The sequence below is a fragment of the Doryrhamphus excisus genome, chromosome 20 (genome assembly GCF_030265055.1).
Source record: "Doryrhamphus excisus isolate RoL2022-K1 chromosome 20, RoL_Dexc_1.0, whole genome shotgun sequence".
NCBI lineage: Eukaryota > Metazoa > Chordata > Actinopteri > Syngnathiformes > Syngnathidae > Doryrhamphus > Doryrhamphus excisus.
This window is the reverse complement of record NC_080485.1, coordinates 15,412,218-15,426,544: the sequence shown is the minus strand read 5'-3', so window position 1 is coordinate 15,426,544 and position 14,327 is coordinate 15,412,218. Positions and strand designations below refer to the sequence as shown.

At 39.1% G+C, this 14,327-nt stretch overlaps 1 protein-coding gene across 4 annotated transcripts in view; it reads right to left on the bottom strand.

The window, feature by feature from the left end:
• LOC131107854 (VPS10 domain-containing receptor SorCS1-like) overlaps positions 1-14,327 on the bottom strand; it is a 103,101-nt gene that overhangs the window by 64,627 nt on the left and 24,147 nt on the right. For 2 of the 4 annotated variants that reach the window (XM_058058266.1, XM_058058267.1), the window contains exon 2: positions 6,983-7,723. The exons of 1 other annotated variant lie outside the window; for it this stretch is intronic. In XM_058058266.1, coding sequence (XP_057914249.1) covers positions 6,983-7,504 — 522 coding nt within the window. In that variant the 5' untranslated portion in view covers positions 7,505-7,723. The remainder of the gene's footprint in view (positions 1-6,982; positions 7,724-14,327) is intronic. One more of the 4 variants, XM_058058268.1, reaches the window with a different exon arrangement.

Genomic DNA, 14,327 nt, shown 5'->3' with positions numbered 1-14,327 from the left:
ATTCCAAATATTTCAAGAAGAACATGTAGTATGAAGTACATAGTACTTCATGGAGTACGAAGATACATTTTCTACCGCCTATTCTCACGAGGTTCGCGGGGGGCTGCTGGAGCCTATCCCAGTCTTCGGGCGAGAGGCGGGGTCCACCCTGGACTGGTGGCCAGCCAATCACAGGGCACATATAGACAAACAACCATTCACACTCACATTCATACCTATGGACAATTTGAGAACGTGAGTCGAGAACATGCAAACTCCACACAGATGACCGAGGGTGGAATCGAACTCGAGTGTCCTAGCTGCGAGGCCAGCACGCTAACCACTTGTTCACCGTGCAGCCCCAAATGATTCTTCACTGAGAATGAAATAGGAGATGCTTGTTGTCATCCATTGTTGTTGTTGTTGTTGGTGTCCAACTATTGGTTGGTATGATGTTTATATTATGGGCTGCATGATTTACTTTCAGGTTTATCTGCTCTTAACCGTGAACGATGCGTTCAAAGTGCGTAATATCCAGATTTCTCATGACTGAAAAAAGACAAAAGGCAAAATGTCAAGCGGTCAATGAGCACCCAAGTTAATAGTCCTGGTCCAACAGGGACGACTGATCCGTGAAAGAGCAGGTGGAGGTGGCTGATTTCCACTGGATGCAAATATCACGTAGGAGTTTACCTCTCCACGCACAAATCGTTTGATTCTGCGGCGCACGCTTGGGAGGATGTCAAAAGCCAACGGGCCGGGTTGGGTTGGGTTATATATGTCAGACTGGAATGTGAGTGTGAATGGTTGTTTGTCTATATGTGCCCTGTGATTGGCTGGCCACCAGTCCAGGGTGTACCTTGCCTCTTGCATGAAGACAGCTGGGATAGGCTCCAGCACCCCCCCACACAACCCTCGTGAGGATAAGCGGTAGAAAATGAATGAATGAATCTTCATACTACATGTTCTTCTTGTAATATTTGGACTTTGTTCCCATAATATTTCTTTAATATTTAACATTAACAAAGCTACTGTAATTCTAGATTTAGTTGGTTTATCATCATATTACAACTTTATGGCAACTTCTTTAATATTTCAATTTAGGTTAATTGGCGACTCCAAATTGTCCATAGGTATGAATGTGAGTGTGAATGGTTGTTTGTCTATATGTGCCCTGTGATTGGCTGGCCACCAGTCGTCTTGCCCAAAGACAGCTGGGATAGGCTCCAGCACCACCCCCCCCCACGACCCTCGTGAGGATAAGCGGTAGAAAATGAATGAATGAACAAATCTTCATACTACATGTTCTTCTTGTAATATTTGGACTTTGTTCCCAAAACAATATCGGCATCGGGGTTTTCTCCGGGTACTCCGGTTTACTCCCACATTCCAAAAACATGCTAGGTTAATTGGCGACTCCAAATTGTCCATAGGTATGAATGTGAGTGTGAATGGTTGTTTGTCTATATGTGCCCTGTGATTGGCTGGCCACCAGTCCAGGGTGTACCCCGCCTCTTGCCCGAAGACAGCTGGGATAGGCTCCAGCACCCCTCGCGACCCTCGTGAGGATAGGCGGTAGAAAATGAATGAGTCTTCATACTACATGTTCTTCTTGTAATATTTGGAATAATGTGTCCTACAATACAAATAATTGATTCTATTGTGTGTGGTCTGAATGTAGCGGAACCGCCTCTACACAGCAGGCTGCTAATACCTGGGTGAGTTCCTGGCCCTTTAAGAGGAATTGCATTATGGGAGTTTTGTGCTGTCGTTTGGCATCAGGCTCTCTCTCTTTTGCGTCTGCACCCCCAGTAATGGGCGACTGTTGGCGCCACCAAAAACTAAATCTCAACTCCAAACCTCAGATGTCATTTCCTGTCTACCCGCCATTAGCAGGAGTTGTAGTTACATTTTGGTTATTATGTCTACTATAAACAAATATTTGTTTATATAAGAGCAAAAATAACTTTAGAATGACTTGAATGTGGGTTCCAGATGGGGGACCATAGGAGAACCCATGTCCTACCCAACCACCAAAAGCGACTTGGATCAGGCGTTTTGGTCGCCTTCACCACAAGATGATGACACCCGGAGTACCAAACCCAACTACAGCCAAAGTGTCTGCTGTAGGGGGGGTTGGGGGGGGCAGAAGCGCATTAAAATGCAGCAGGTCCACAGCGACAAAGATAACATGAGCCAGTTTAGATTTGCTGCCGCTTCTGGGCTCTGTGACAGACCATCCATCAACGAGGAGACTTTACATGAAATTTCCAACCATAAACAGGAAACAGGAAGTCAGCCTCCAAAAGTTGACCATCACAACAATTGGGGCTGAAAGTTTAAAGCTGTGAGATGAAGGCGGCGTCGCATTAGGAACCGTCCGGGAGGCTCCTCCAGGGTTGCTCGGGGGCAGGGTAAAAGGCTGGGTCCCCCCCCCCACCAACCCCCAAGATGGATAAACCCATCAAACGACGCCGACATTAAAGTTTTTAAGAAGCCACAAGCTTTTTGGATCAGCGCAGTATTGAGACAGATGAGAATGGCTCCTTTTGGCGAGAAAAGCAATGATACACGCTGCTAACGCTAATAACGCTGCTAACGCTGCTAACGCCGTTGGTAAATCATTTAAGCTCAAGGCACCCCCCCCCCCCCCCACCATTAAACTTACATTGGACTTTTTCACAAAGCAAACACGCTCACACTCGGCTTCACAGAGTACTGGCAGCTCAGCGCAAAACCTTCAAGCATGTTGTTTGATTAGCGTAGCCACTCTAGGATGCTAAACGGGGATTCGCAAAGCCAACAACATGGCGGAACCAAGCAGGTCGAAGGTGAAAATGATGCCATCACTTAGCACCCGACTATCATCATCTTTCTTAATCTTTTGCTCAGTGTTTATACTGGATACATCGGGTGTGTCCAAAGTGTGGCTCGGGGGCCATATTGTGTCCGCAGCTAATTTTCTTCATGAATCAACAACATAAAAAAAAAACTAAAATCAGCAATAATTTCACAAAAATCTGCAATAATTTCACAAAAATAGCTTAAAAAAGTTATAATTTTATGAAAATAATGTCATAATATTATGAGGAAAAATAATGTCATTTTAGTCGCATAAAGTTGAAATACTAAAGAAAAAAGTTGCTCCAAGTTGTACATAAGTCGCACTGGAGTATAAGTCGCATTTTTTTGCGGGTAATTTATTTTAACTATTTGACCAAAACAGACATTACGTACTCTTGGAAGGCAAGTTCTAACAATAAAAGAATAGTCCAATACGTCCAAAAGGACGTAGTGTCTGTTGTGGTCAAGTAGTTTGTAAAATAATTATATAAAAATAATAAAATAATAATAAGAATTACCCGCAAAAAAATGCGACTTTTCCTCCAGTGCAACTTATGTTTGTTTTTTTCTACCTAATTATGCATTTTTGGCCTTGTGTGACTTATACTCCGGAGCGACTTATAGTCCAGAAAATACGGTAATTAGGTAGAAAAAAACATACATAAGTCACACTGGAGTATGTCGCATTTTTTTGCGGGTAATTTATTTTAACTATTTGACCAAAACAGACATTACGTACTCTTGGAAGGCAAGTTATAACAATAAAAGAATAGTCCAATACGTCCAAAAGGACGTAATGTCTGTTGTGGTCAAGTAGTTTGTAAAATAATTCTATAAAAATAATAACAATAAAATAATAATAATAATAATTACCCGCAAAAAAATGCGACTTTTCCTCCAGTGCGACTTATGTATGTTTTTTTCTACCTAATTATGCATTTTTGGCCTTGTGTGACTTATACTCCGGAGCGACTTATAGTCCAGAAAATATGGTATGTGGTTTCCAACACAGGCATTCTAACATTTATAGGTCAGAAAAGATGAAAAAGCATGTGAAAACAGTGATGAGAAACATAGAACATAGTTCCGGTTAGTTGCTAGGGCCACTTAAGTTATGAGTTATGAGAAAGTATTTTTATCACTCTTTCCAACGCATATTGTTTTGAAAGTAAGGGGGTAAGTCACCCTTGATGCACTACACTGCTGATGCGGGTCATAAAATTTTGTATCAAAAAATCCTCCTTTGAGGAGGTTGTGAGTAAAAAGAAGAAAAAATGTCTCCATCATGCTCCATGTTGTTTCCAGCCAGGTCCAACATCTGGCCTGATGTTGCACCTGACATGTTGAAGCTGCAGGTAGCCTCCTGGTCTCAGATGCTGCATTGCTTTACAACCTTGATTTGACTTTTAAATCACACCGCTGCAGTGTACACTACACATATAGAGTACGGTGAGGGATTGGGAAGGGTGGGGGGGACGGACGAGGGGGGGGGGGCAGCATGTCTTAAAACAAATCCATGCATATTTAAAGAGGCCTGGATAACCTAGTGGCCTTTCCATCCGTCTACATGAAAAGTCTATTAAGCGTTTAAGAGGAGTAGCTGCTTGGATTCTTGGTGGGGAAAAAAAAAAAAAAAAAACTCCAAAAAACGAGTATGTTCTGCTGAGCCTGAACATCACACATCTCCCTTTATCTATGGGATTGATTTGAAGTCCTTTCTGCTTCTGTGGAAAGCTCCACCAAGAGGCTACGCGGCAGCTTTTTGTGCCATCAACATCACCGAGGTCCTCTGGAGCGCCTTTGTTCAATTATTAAACGCACATAATCACCATAGACCCAATCCCGTTATCGCTAGGCGCTTCGTTCAAGGAACTTAAACATGCACGGTCACAACATTACAACGCTCGCTTTTAATTGTCGCTGTCAGGAAGCGTCACAATGAACAACGAACAACGCTAGCAGGGGGCCCCAACATGGAAGTCCGCCTCCCTGGACGTCCATCTGGGATGGAGGCTCTGTCAGAACGTCTCTGTGTGCGTTAGTGGAGACTAGGAAGTTGGAAATGTTTTTGCATAATATTTGGACTTTATTCCCATATTATAACTTTTTCCCCACAAGCTAATTTTCCAAAAATTACAATTTTATTTTGTTTTGTTTGTTTTTCGTTATATTATGACTTTAAAAAGAAGAACATATTTTCTTTTTTAATATTTTTACTCTTTGCTACGAAAAAGACATCATTTTTCCTCATAATAGTCTGAGGTTTTTTTCTTTTAAAACTTTTTTCTGTAAATATTTGGACTTTATTCTCATAAAATTTCAGCTTTTCCATTTTTCAATTTTTCTCTGTGCTAATTAAATGACATTATTTTTCCTCATAATATTTTGAATTTATTCTTGTAAATTTGCAAATTCTTTAGCCTTAAAATACGATTTTTTTTCTGTTAATATTTTGACTTTATTCTCAGAAAATGTCAACTTTTTTTAAAAAATAATCTCCATAAACTTTCTTTTCATAATATTCTGACTTTATTGTTATAATATTTAGATTTTATTCCCATAATATTATAACTTTCTCCCAACCTAATTTTCCAAAACTTTCAATTTCATTTTGTTTTTTTTGTTTCTCATAGTAATATCACTTTAAAAAATATTTATTGTTTAATATTGCTACCAGAATGAAAATCTTCCTCATAATTGTCTGAATTTATTATAGACAAGGTTTTCTCTTAATATTTTGACTTTATTCTCAGAAAATTGCAAGTGTTGTGTTTTCATTTTACAGTTATTTCAACTTTCTTCTCGGTAAATGTTTTTTTCATAATTATCAACTAATGCTCATAAGATTTTGACTTTATTCTCTATAACTCACAAGCAATTTCTGTAAAAAATATAACATTATTCTATGTTCTGTTTGTTTTTTCCCTTTAATTTTTTTATGAGCTTCATGTTATTATTTCCTTTGACACTACGGCTTTACTGTGTTTGTTTTTTTTAGTTCTTTTTCAATTAAAATTTTATAATGTGCCACTGGCCACTAAAATAAACAGCAACGGGCCGCAAGAGGCTCCCGGGCCACACTTTGGACACCCCTGGTCTACATTAGCTCACCTGGGGGAGGCTCCACCCCCCGTATGCCATGTAGAAAATGAATGCAAAAAATTTCCAAAAAAAAATCAAAAAATCCAAAAAACCGGGATATAACTTTCCCACTTTTGGACATATTTAGTAGAGATACTCAATAGTTTTAGGCCACCATTAAAAGTACACAAGTACACACAATCTATACTGCAAAACCGCTGCTCAATCTCTGCAACCATTCTGTCCAGTGGACAGTGATCAATGATATAATAATCATTATTATATTATTCATTAGCCTATTATTATTACTATCATCATTATTCTTCTTCTGATTATTACTACTACTAGTAGTAGTAGTAGTAGGCTAGTATTAGCCTGCTTTTGCCCTATTATATGAAATTTGAGATTTTTTTGAAAAAAAATCAATCAAAAAAATAATTAAAAAATAAAAAATAAATAAACATATAAAAAATTTAAAAAAAATAAATTAAAAATATCAAATTATTGAAAATATTAAATTATTTAAATTAAAATAGGCCTAATGACGCCACTGTGTAGACGTATACAGCATGCTCTTAAAGACAGTATATTTTCTTATACTGCTTCTTACTCCAAGGAAACTTGTTTTCTTGACTTTCCAAAGCAGGATGTTCAATTCCAATAAACAGGAAATGTAGAGTGTGTACGTTCCTGAAAGAGTAAATGAAGTTTTACTGCATAAGCTGATTAAGGTTAACTTGGCCAGGTCTAAATGTAGTACTGAAACTAAAATAAATCTGATACATGGCAATCCTGCCCAAATTGTAATGTACTGTAAGACCTCCACATACTGTACACAGGAGTATAAAATATTTGTGTACAGTGACAGGTTGTGTATAAGTACAGTATATTTTGGATGTTACAGTACATGTCAAATACATGTCAAAAGTCCTCAGATTCCCAGGTTTAACTCCACCCTGCCTGTCTGGTTGAAAAAGGTACGCACACACACACACGCACGCACACACACACACACGCACACACACACTGCGTCAAAACACGTCCGTGCGTAAATTCCAAGCGCAACGAAGACACTCACGCTGCTGTTCTGCCCGGACCAATGCACCATAGCCTGGTTGTGCGCGGTGTCCCCGGCCAGGGCAAACGTGGAGCTGGCCAGCTGGACCTCCTCCTGGTCGGGAGCTTCCGGCGCTCCCTCGCTCCCCAAATCGGGCCAAGTCTCCGCATCCCTCCGCTTCCTCCTCCGGGTCCAAACAGTCCCATCGTCGGTCCAATCCGCCTCGTTTTCCTCGCCCTCCACGTCGTTGCTGGTGTCATGCGGGGAAAGTTTTGGGCGACCTTCCCACTCGAGTGAACTTTCTCCCGCGGCGTCTTCCTTGCTCGTTAATCCAACAAAGTGTCCGACTGGAAGCGCGCCAAAATGCTCCAAATCCCGCGCAGGGAGCTCCGGAGAGGGCGCGCTGATGTGCGCCACCTGACCCGAAGGACAGCACCTTACCTCCGGCGTAGTTCCAGCGTCCCGGGTGGAAGTTGAAGAAACACGCATCCACTCGGAGGAGAACAGGAGAACCAAAAGACAAAAAGCGTAACGCGGCGCCATTGCTGTGAGGACCCGCCACACTCGCACTAAAATCTAAGGCTTCATTTTGGCGGCGGGTGGCGGACGGCGGTGCGTTCGAGTGTCATCACCTGGTGGAGTGGAGCCGGTGAATGTGGAAGGAGCGGCGGTGCAGCAAGTGTTCCCCTCCTGATGTGTGAGAGGAGGAGCTGGATCCGACATGGGAGGAGGAAGAGGAGCCAAATGCTCCTCACGTCAAACCTGGCAGGGAAATAAAATCACATTTTGCTTCAACTATTTCCAGAAGATCCCTGGAGGGTCTGCTTAGCGTGGCACTCGTGTGACATGAGTGTGAAATATATGACCTCGTCATCATCGGATTCATCATCAGCCACAATGTAATTAATCTGCTTCGGGTCCCCTGGGAGACTTCTGGAAATAATACCAATCGGGTCTCAGAAGATGCGGCCGGGCTCTTTTCCATTAGTGCTGGTCTGGGTAATCAATTAGCAGGCCGTCTGGGGTCGCTGTCAGTTAGCCGGCCAGGTAATGACTTGGAGCTTTTTTCTGTTGGAAGCTGGTCTAAAAGCCGGCTTTGTTGTTTGAGATATCCCATAGTATGGGATATAGGCTGGAACCTATCCCAGATGTCTTCGGGTACCTCCTATCTCACGGCGTCAAGCAGCCGAGATGAGAATCAGCACCTCCAAGTGAGTCCACGGTTCTTGGCCAGAAAAAGAGCGACATGTCGGGGGTTCCGAGATTCCGCCCCAAGTATCTGGGGGTCTCGTTCTCGAGTGACGGAAGGATGATAACGTGAGATGGTCAGGTGGATCGGTCTGTTGTACCGGTTCTACGTACCAACCCCCTGGTCCCAAGATTCCCGTAAGGGTGTTTTGGCTCTTCCCTTAGCGATAACATGAGAAGCACCCGGAATTCGGGAGAAACTCGGAGTAGAACCACAAGAGCCAGATAAGGGGGCTCGGTCAGGGGAGCGTAGGGGGGGTGGTCAGGGCACATCCGACCAGTAGGAGATCTTCTGGGGAGACCCAGTTCACATTGCCGAGACTATTTACTGAGGTTTACTGAGCCTGATATCAGACAAACCATGTGATAACCTATAATTATCTGCCCGATATCAGCATTAAAACGCGATATCGGTATCAGATTTTTTTCCCCAATCATGAAAACCGATATTGAAAAAATGGTGTACATACATACAACACATATGTTTTCATTCCACCACAGGAGATATATCATGTTACACATATCGGTATCAGCTGATATCAGTATCGGAAATTGAGTTGGACAATATCGGCATCTGGGTTTTCTTCGGGTACTCCGGTTTTCGGTTTTCCGGTCAAATGAATGAATCTTCATACTACATGTTCTTCTTGTAATATTTGGACTTTGTTCCCATAATAGAACGCTCCATAGAAAATGAATGAATGAATACAGGCATCGGTATCGGAAATTGAGTTGGACAATATCGGCATCGGGGTTTTCTTTGGGCACTCCGGTTTTCCGGTCAAATGAATGAATGAATGAATCTTCATACTACATGTTCTTCTTGTAATATTGGGACTATATGTTCCAATAATAGAACGCTCCATAGAAAATGGATGAATGAATACCGGCATCGGTATCGGAAATTGAGTTGGACAATATCGGCATCAGGGTTTTCTTCGGGCACTCCGGTTTTCCGGTCAAATGAATGAATGAATGAATGAATCTTCATACTACATGTTCTTCTTGTAATATTTGGACTATATGTTCCAATAATAGTACGCTCCATAGAAAATGAATGAATGAATGAATCTTCATACTACATGTTCTTCTTGTAGTATTTGGACTATATGTTCCAATAATAGTACGCTCCATAGAAAATGAATGAATGAATGAATCTTCATACTACATGTTCTTCTTGTAATATTTGGACTATATGTTCCAATAATAGTACGCTCCATAGAAAATGAATGAATGAATAGCGGCATCGGTATCGGAAATTGAGTTGGACAATATCGGCATATCGGTTTTCTGCCAAAAGCCAATATCGGACATCCCCAATCGAGATGCGTATGCAACCATCGGTCACTAAGAGATTTCCAACCCTCCTGATTACAGCTGGAACTAATCAATGCATGACAACATATATTTTTATTGCAAATGTTTATCCGATCCGATGTGAACTAGTCATATACAGACAGGAAATGAAGTCGTGAAGCCGACCAGTCACATCCTTCTTCACAGCAAAAGCACTGGAGAGTAAAACCACAGCCGTACAAGAACATTCTAGGGTCAAAATGCATATTCTAACATAACAGGGGTCAGCAACCCGCAGCTCCAGAGCTACATGTGGCACTTCAGCCTCTTTGTTGCGGCTCCCTTTGCAATGCTTGAATATGTTTTTAACACCCGTGTGGGGAAAATGCACGTCTTTGTAATGAGTTTTAAAAAATCCAACTTTGTGTTAGACCATGAATGCATCCTGACTGAGTTCTGATTGGATGAGCACGAGGAACCAGTCATGATGTGCTATATATATATATATCACTATATTGACACTTACTATGGTACCCATCATGGCATTGGATGTACTTCGGTACGAGGTACATTATTAAAAAAAAAACAAAAAAAAACTCATATCATATCACCTCGTACTTCGGTACGTGACAAAAACATAAAATTAAAAAATAAAAAATACTTAAACTATATTAGGAAAGCAGGAAGTGAACAAATGTAACAGTTACTGATTGTAAAAGTACCAGATGGAGGGGTAGGATTTAATAAGCTTTGCTTCTTCCTACTCCTTTTGGACATGTGGAACTGGGAACTGATTATGTGATGCATTCAATTGTAATCTGATGCATGTTCAAATGAAATTAAACCATTACCAATACCATCACTAATACTAGCAAGAGTACTCCAACTCGTCTTTTCTTATCTGAACTACTTTGATACCCCCAAATTCCCTCCAACGTTGTTTTAAACGTATACTTTGCAGGGGTTTTTTAGTGGGCAAGGGGGGTAAAATGGCTTTTTTCATAATAAAGGTTGCCGACCCCTATTCTAAGGTCAAAACGTACATGAGAAAAGCGTCGACCCTGTTGAACACCTCGGCATAAACTAGCCAGCGGTGAGCAGCATTTATTGGGTAAGCTTGTTAAACCACTGCTGCGTAAACACGGGGGTGGTCTGCACCTCTGGTGGGATAATTGGGAAACCATTCCAGCCAAACAATATACCCATCGGAGCAGATACGGCTATATTTCTCTACCATGGGCTGAATTCCAGGCGGGTAATTGTTCAGCATTAGGAGACGTGCGGTCTGTTTGTATCCGCTGATTAGATTCCATTTCTGGGCAACGTTAAGTCAATAGAGGATGCTGTTGACTGGTGACCGATGCCGAAGAGACTCGACTATATCGAGTTGTGTCGATGATTCCCGATCCTCATTGGCAGTGGGGGGGTTGGGGTTGGTTGGGTTGGGGTGGGGGGGGTCAACTGCACAGAGATGCCTTTCATTGGCAGCCATTAGCCATGCAGTGAGCGGGAGCTGTCTCAATCTGTTTCAGTTAGCCCGCGCCAGACAAGGGGAAACCAGTCTATAACGCAGATTGATGGCTGACTCGGAATTTCAATCACCGAGAACACAAGCTAAAAAGCTTGAGTCTCGACTCTTAATGCCGAGCGCAGGCGGAGCCCGGCCATTAGGATGGAGATGATGGCGTGCAGGAAATAATGACTTTCTACGTGTAGCTTTACTCAGCGGGGATACGTCTGCAACGGCCATGATGGCTTTTCATCTGTCCTGTCGCTTTAACTTAGACACGGATGGTTGTGCACGTGCTGTCACGTTTGTTTAGCCACTCTTGGATAAAGTGGAGATTCGAAAAAGTGGAGATTTTTTTTTTTGGACTGTTGTGAAAGAGTTAAAACAGGGGTCTCAAACTCCTGGCTTGTAACGGTAATGGTAATGTTTTTATTTCATTTAAACATGCAACAGATTACAATTAAATGCATCACATAATCAGTTCACAGTTCCACATGTCCAAAAGGAGTAGGAAGAAGCAAAGCTTATTAAATCCTACCCCTCCATCTGGTACTTTTACAATCAGTAACTGTTACATTTGTTCACTTCCTGCTTTCTAATATAATAAAAAAAATGTTTTTTTGTTTTTATTTTATTTTATGTATTATATTAGAAAATATATGAACATAAAATAAAGAAATAAATATTATAAAATAAAATAAAAATTATTTATTTCATGTATTTATTTAAAATATATATTATAAAATAAAAAAACAAAATATATTTATTTATTTTATGTTCATTTATTTTTTAATATAATACATAAAATAAAAAAAACAATACAGACATTTTTATTATATTAGAAAGCAGGAAGTGAACAAATGTAACAGTCACTGATTGTAAAGGTACCAGATGGAGGGGTAGGATTTAATAAGCTTTGCTTCTTCCTACTCCTTTTATAAAATAAAATATATATATATATATATATATATATATTTTGTTTTTTATTTTATAATATTTATTTATTTAATGTTCATTTATTTTCTAATATAATACATAATATAAAAAAACAAAAAAACAATGTTTTATTATATTAGAAAGCAGGAAGTGAACAAATGTAACAGTTACTGATTGTAAAGGTACCAGATGGAGGGGTAGGATTTAATAAGCTTTGCTTCTTCCTACTCCTTTTATAAAAATAAAATATATATATATATTTTTTTTTTTAATTTTATAATATTTATTTATTTATTTATTTATATATTTTATGTCACATACCAAAGTACGAGGTGATATGACCATACAATGACATAATGGGTATAATGGGCTTGTTTCGTGTTAATGGCATTTTATACTGTTTATATATACCGTATCTCCAGTGTGTGTATACTGTAGTGGTAAACCTATGTCCCACAAGAGACAGCCAGGATACTTGAGCTTGCTTAACAGGAAGAGGCTAATTGGGCATGCGATAGTCAACACCGAGCTGGCAGTGAGCTTGTCACACGGTGAAATGAGCAGGGGACACAACACTAAACCACAATCACGGTACAAATAGAAATATGACAGGTAAGTCAACACAGCTACAGAGGAATAATAAACATAAACAACTACGTTAACGCCAAACACGTACTTTAACTTTGGCAACTTATAATAACAAAACAAGTGCGGCAAGGCATGCTGGGAAGCCTGAAGCAGGAAGTGCTTCCTACGTTATGAAGAACCATTGATTTTTGGAGTTGTTATTTATAAAGATTGAGATTTTTTTAATACTTTTTTCTTTTGTTAAAAGAACGTTGAATTAATATAAAAAAAAATTGTTTGCATGGGTTTTCCGATTTCAAACTTGTACATAGGTATGAATGTGAGTGTGAATGGTTGTTTGTCTATATGTGCGCTGTGATTGGCTGGCCACCAGTCCAGGGTGGCCCAAAGACAGCTGGGATAGGCTCCAGCATGTCACCATCCTAGGGAGGATAAGAAGCACAGAAAATTGATGGATTTCTGTGATTTTGCTTTAAATTGAATTTTTAAACTTTATTGCCTTAATTAGTTAACATGGTCACAATTCTTTTGATATATGTCTCGTTTTATATTTAAATATTTGAAATAAAATACTAGTGTCTAATACTTTTTCTGTTTTAATTACACATTTAAATATCATTAAGTAGATAAAATAGTAATTCTGTCGCAACGAGGCAATGTTTGTTTTGACGGCAATGACCAGCGCAGCTAAGAATATTTTATTTTCCAACACAGCGGAGCAGCAAATAGGAAACGTGCAGCTGCTAAGTAGAAGAAAAAAAAAAAACAAAGCAGACGTCCAGACAAACACAATCGATGTCGAGGACGCCATCAGCTGAACCGAATCAAGAGAAACCAAAGTCGATGCAGGTATGCAAAATCAAGAAAGTAAAGGGGGCTGAAAACAGAGCCCAACAAAGCAAGAAGAAAATTAAAAAATAAGAGGGTTAAAGTTGAAGAGTTAAAGTGGAATATTCCTTATTTTGATGCGCAATGGTAATGATTTAATTTCATTTGAACATGCATCAGATTACAATTGAATGCATCCCATAATCAGTTCCCAGTTCCACATGTCCGAAAGGAGTAGGAAGAAGCAAAGCTTATTAAATCCTACCCCTCCATCTGGTACTTTTACAATCAGTAACTGTTACATTTGTTCACTTCCTGCTTTCCTAATATAATTTAAGTTTTTTTAAAGTTTTTTTTAATGTATTTTGTTATTTATTTATTATATATATATTATTTTATATTATATATATATTTATTATTATTTATTTTTTATTTGTATGTTTTATTTTATGATTTTATTTATTTTTTATTCAATTTTTTATTTTTTGTCATGGACCGAAGTACAAGGTGATATCACCATCCAATGACATAATGGGTACCATAGTAATTGTCAATATAGTGATATATATATATATAACTGTTACATTTGTTCACTTCCTGCTTTCGTAATATAAGTTTTTTTAATGTATTTTATTATTTATTATATATATATATATATATATATATATATATATATATATATATATAATTTTATATTATTATTATATATTATGACGAGGTCATATATTATTATTTATATTATTATTTATTATGTTTTATTTTATAATTTTATTTATTTTTAATAAAAAAAAATATTTTTTGTCATGGACCGAAGAAGGAGGTGATATGAGCATCCAATGCCATAATGGGTACCATAGTAATTGTCAATATAGTGATATATGTATATTATATAGTATATCATGACTGGTTCAAGACTCTTGAACATTTCTTGAATTGGCTCGTCGTCGCGCATTGTTTGAT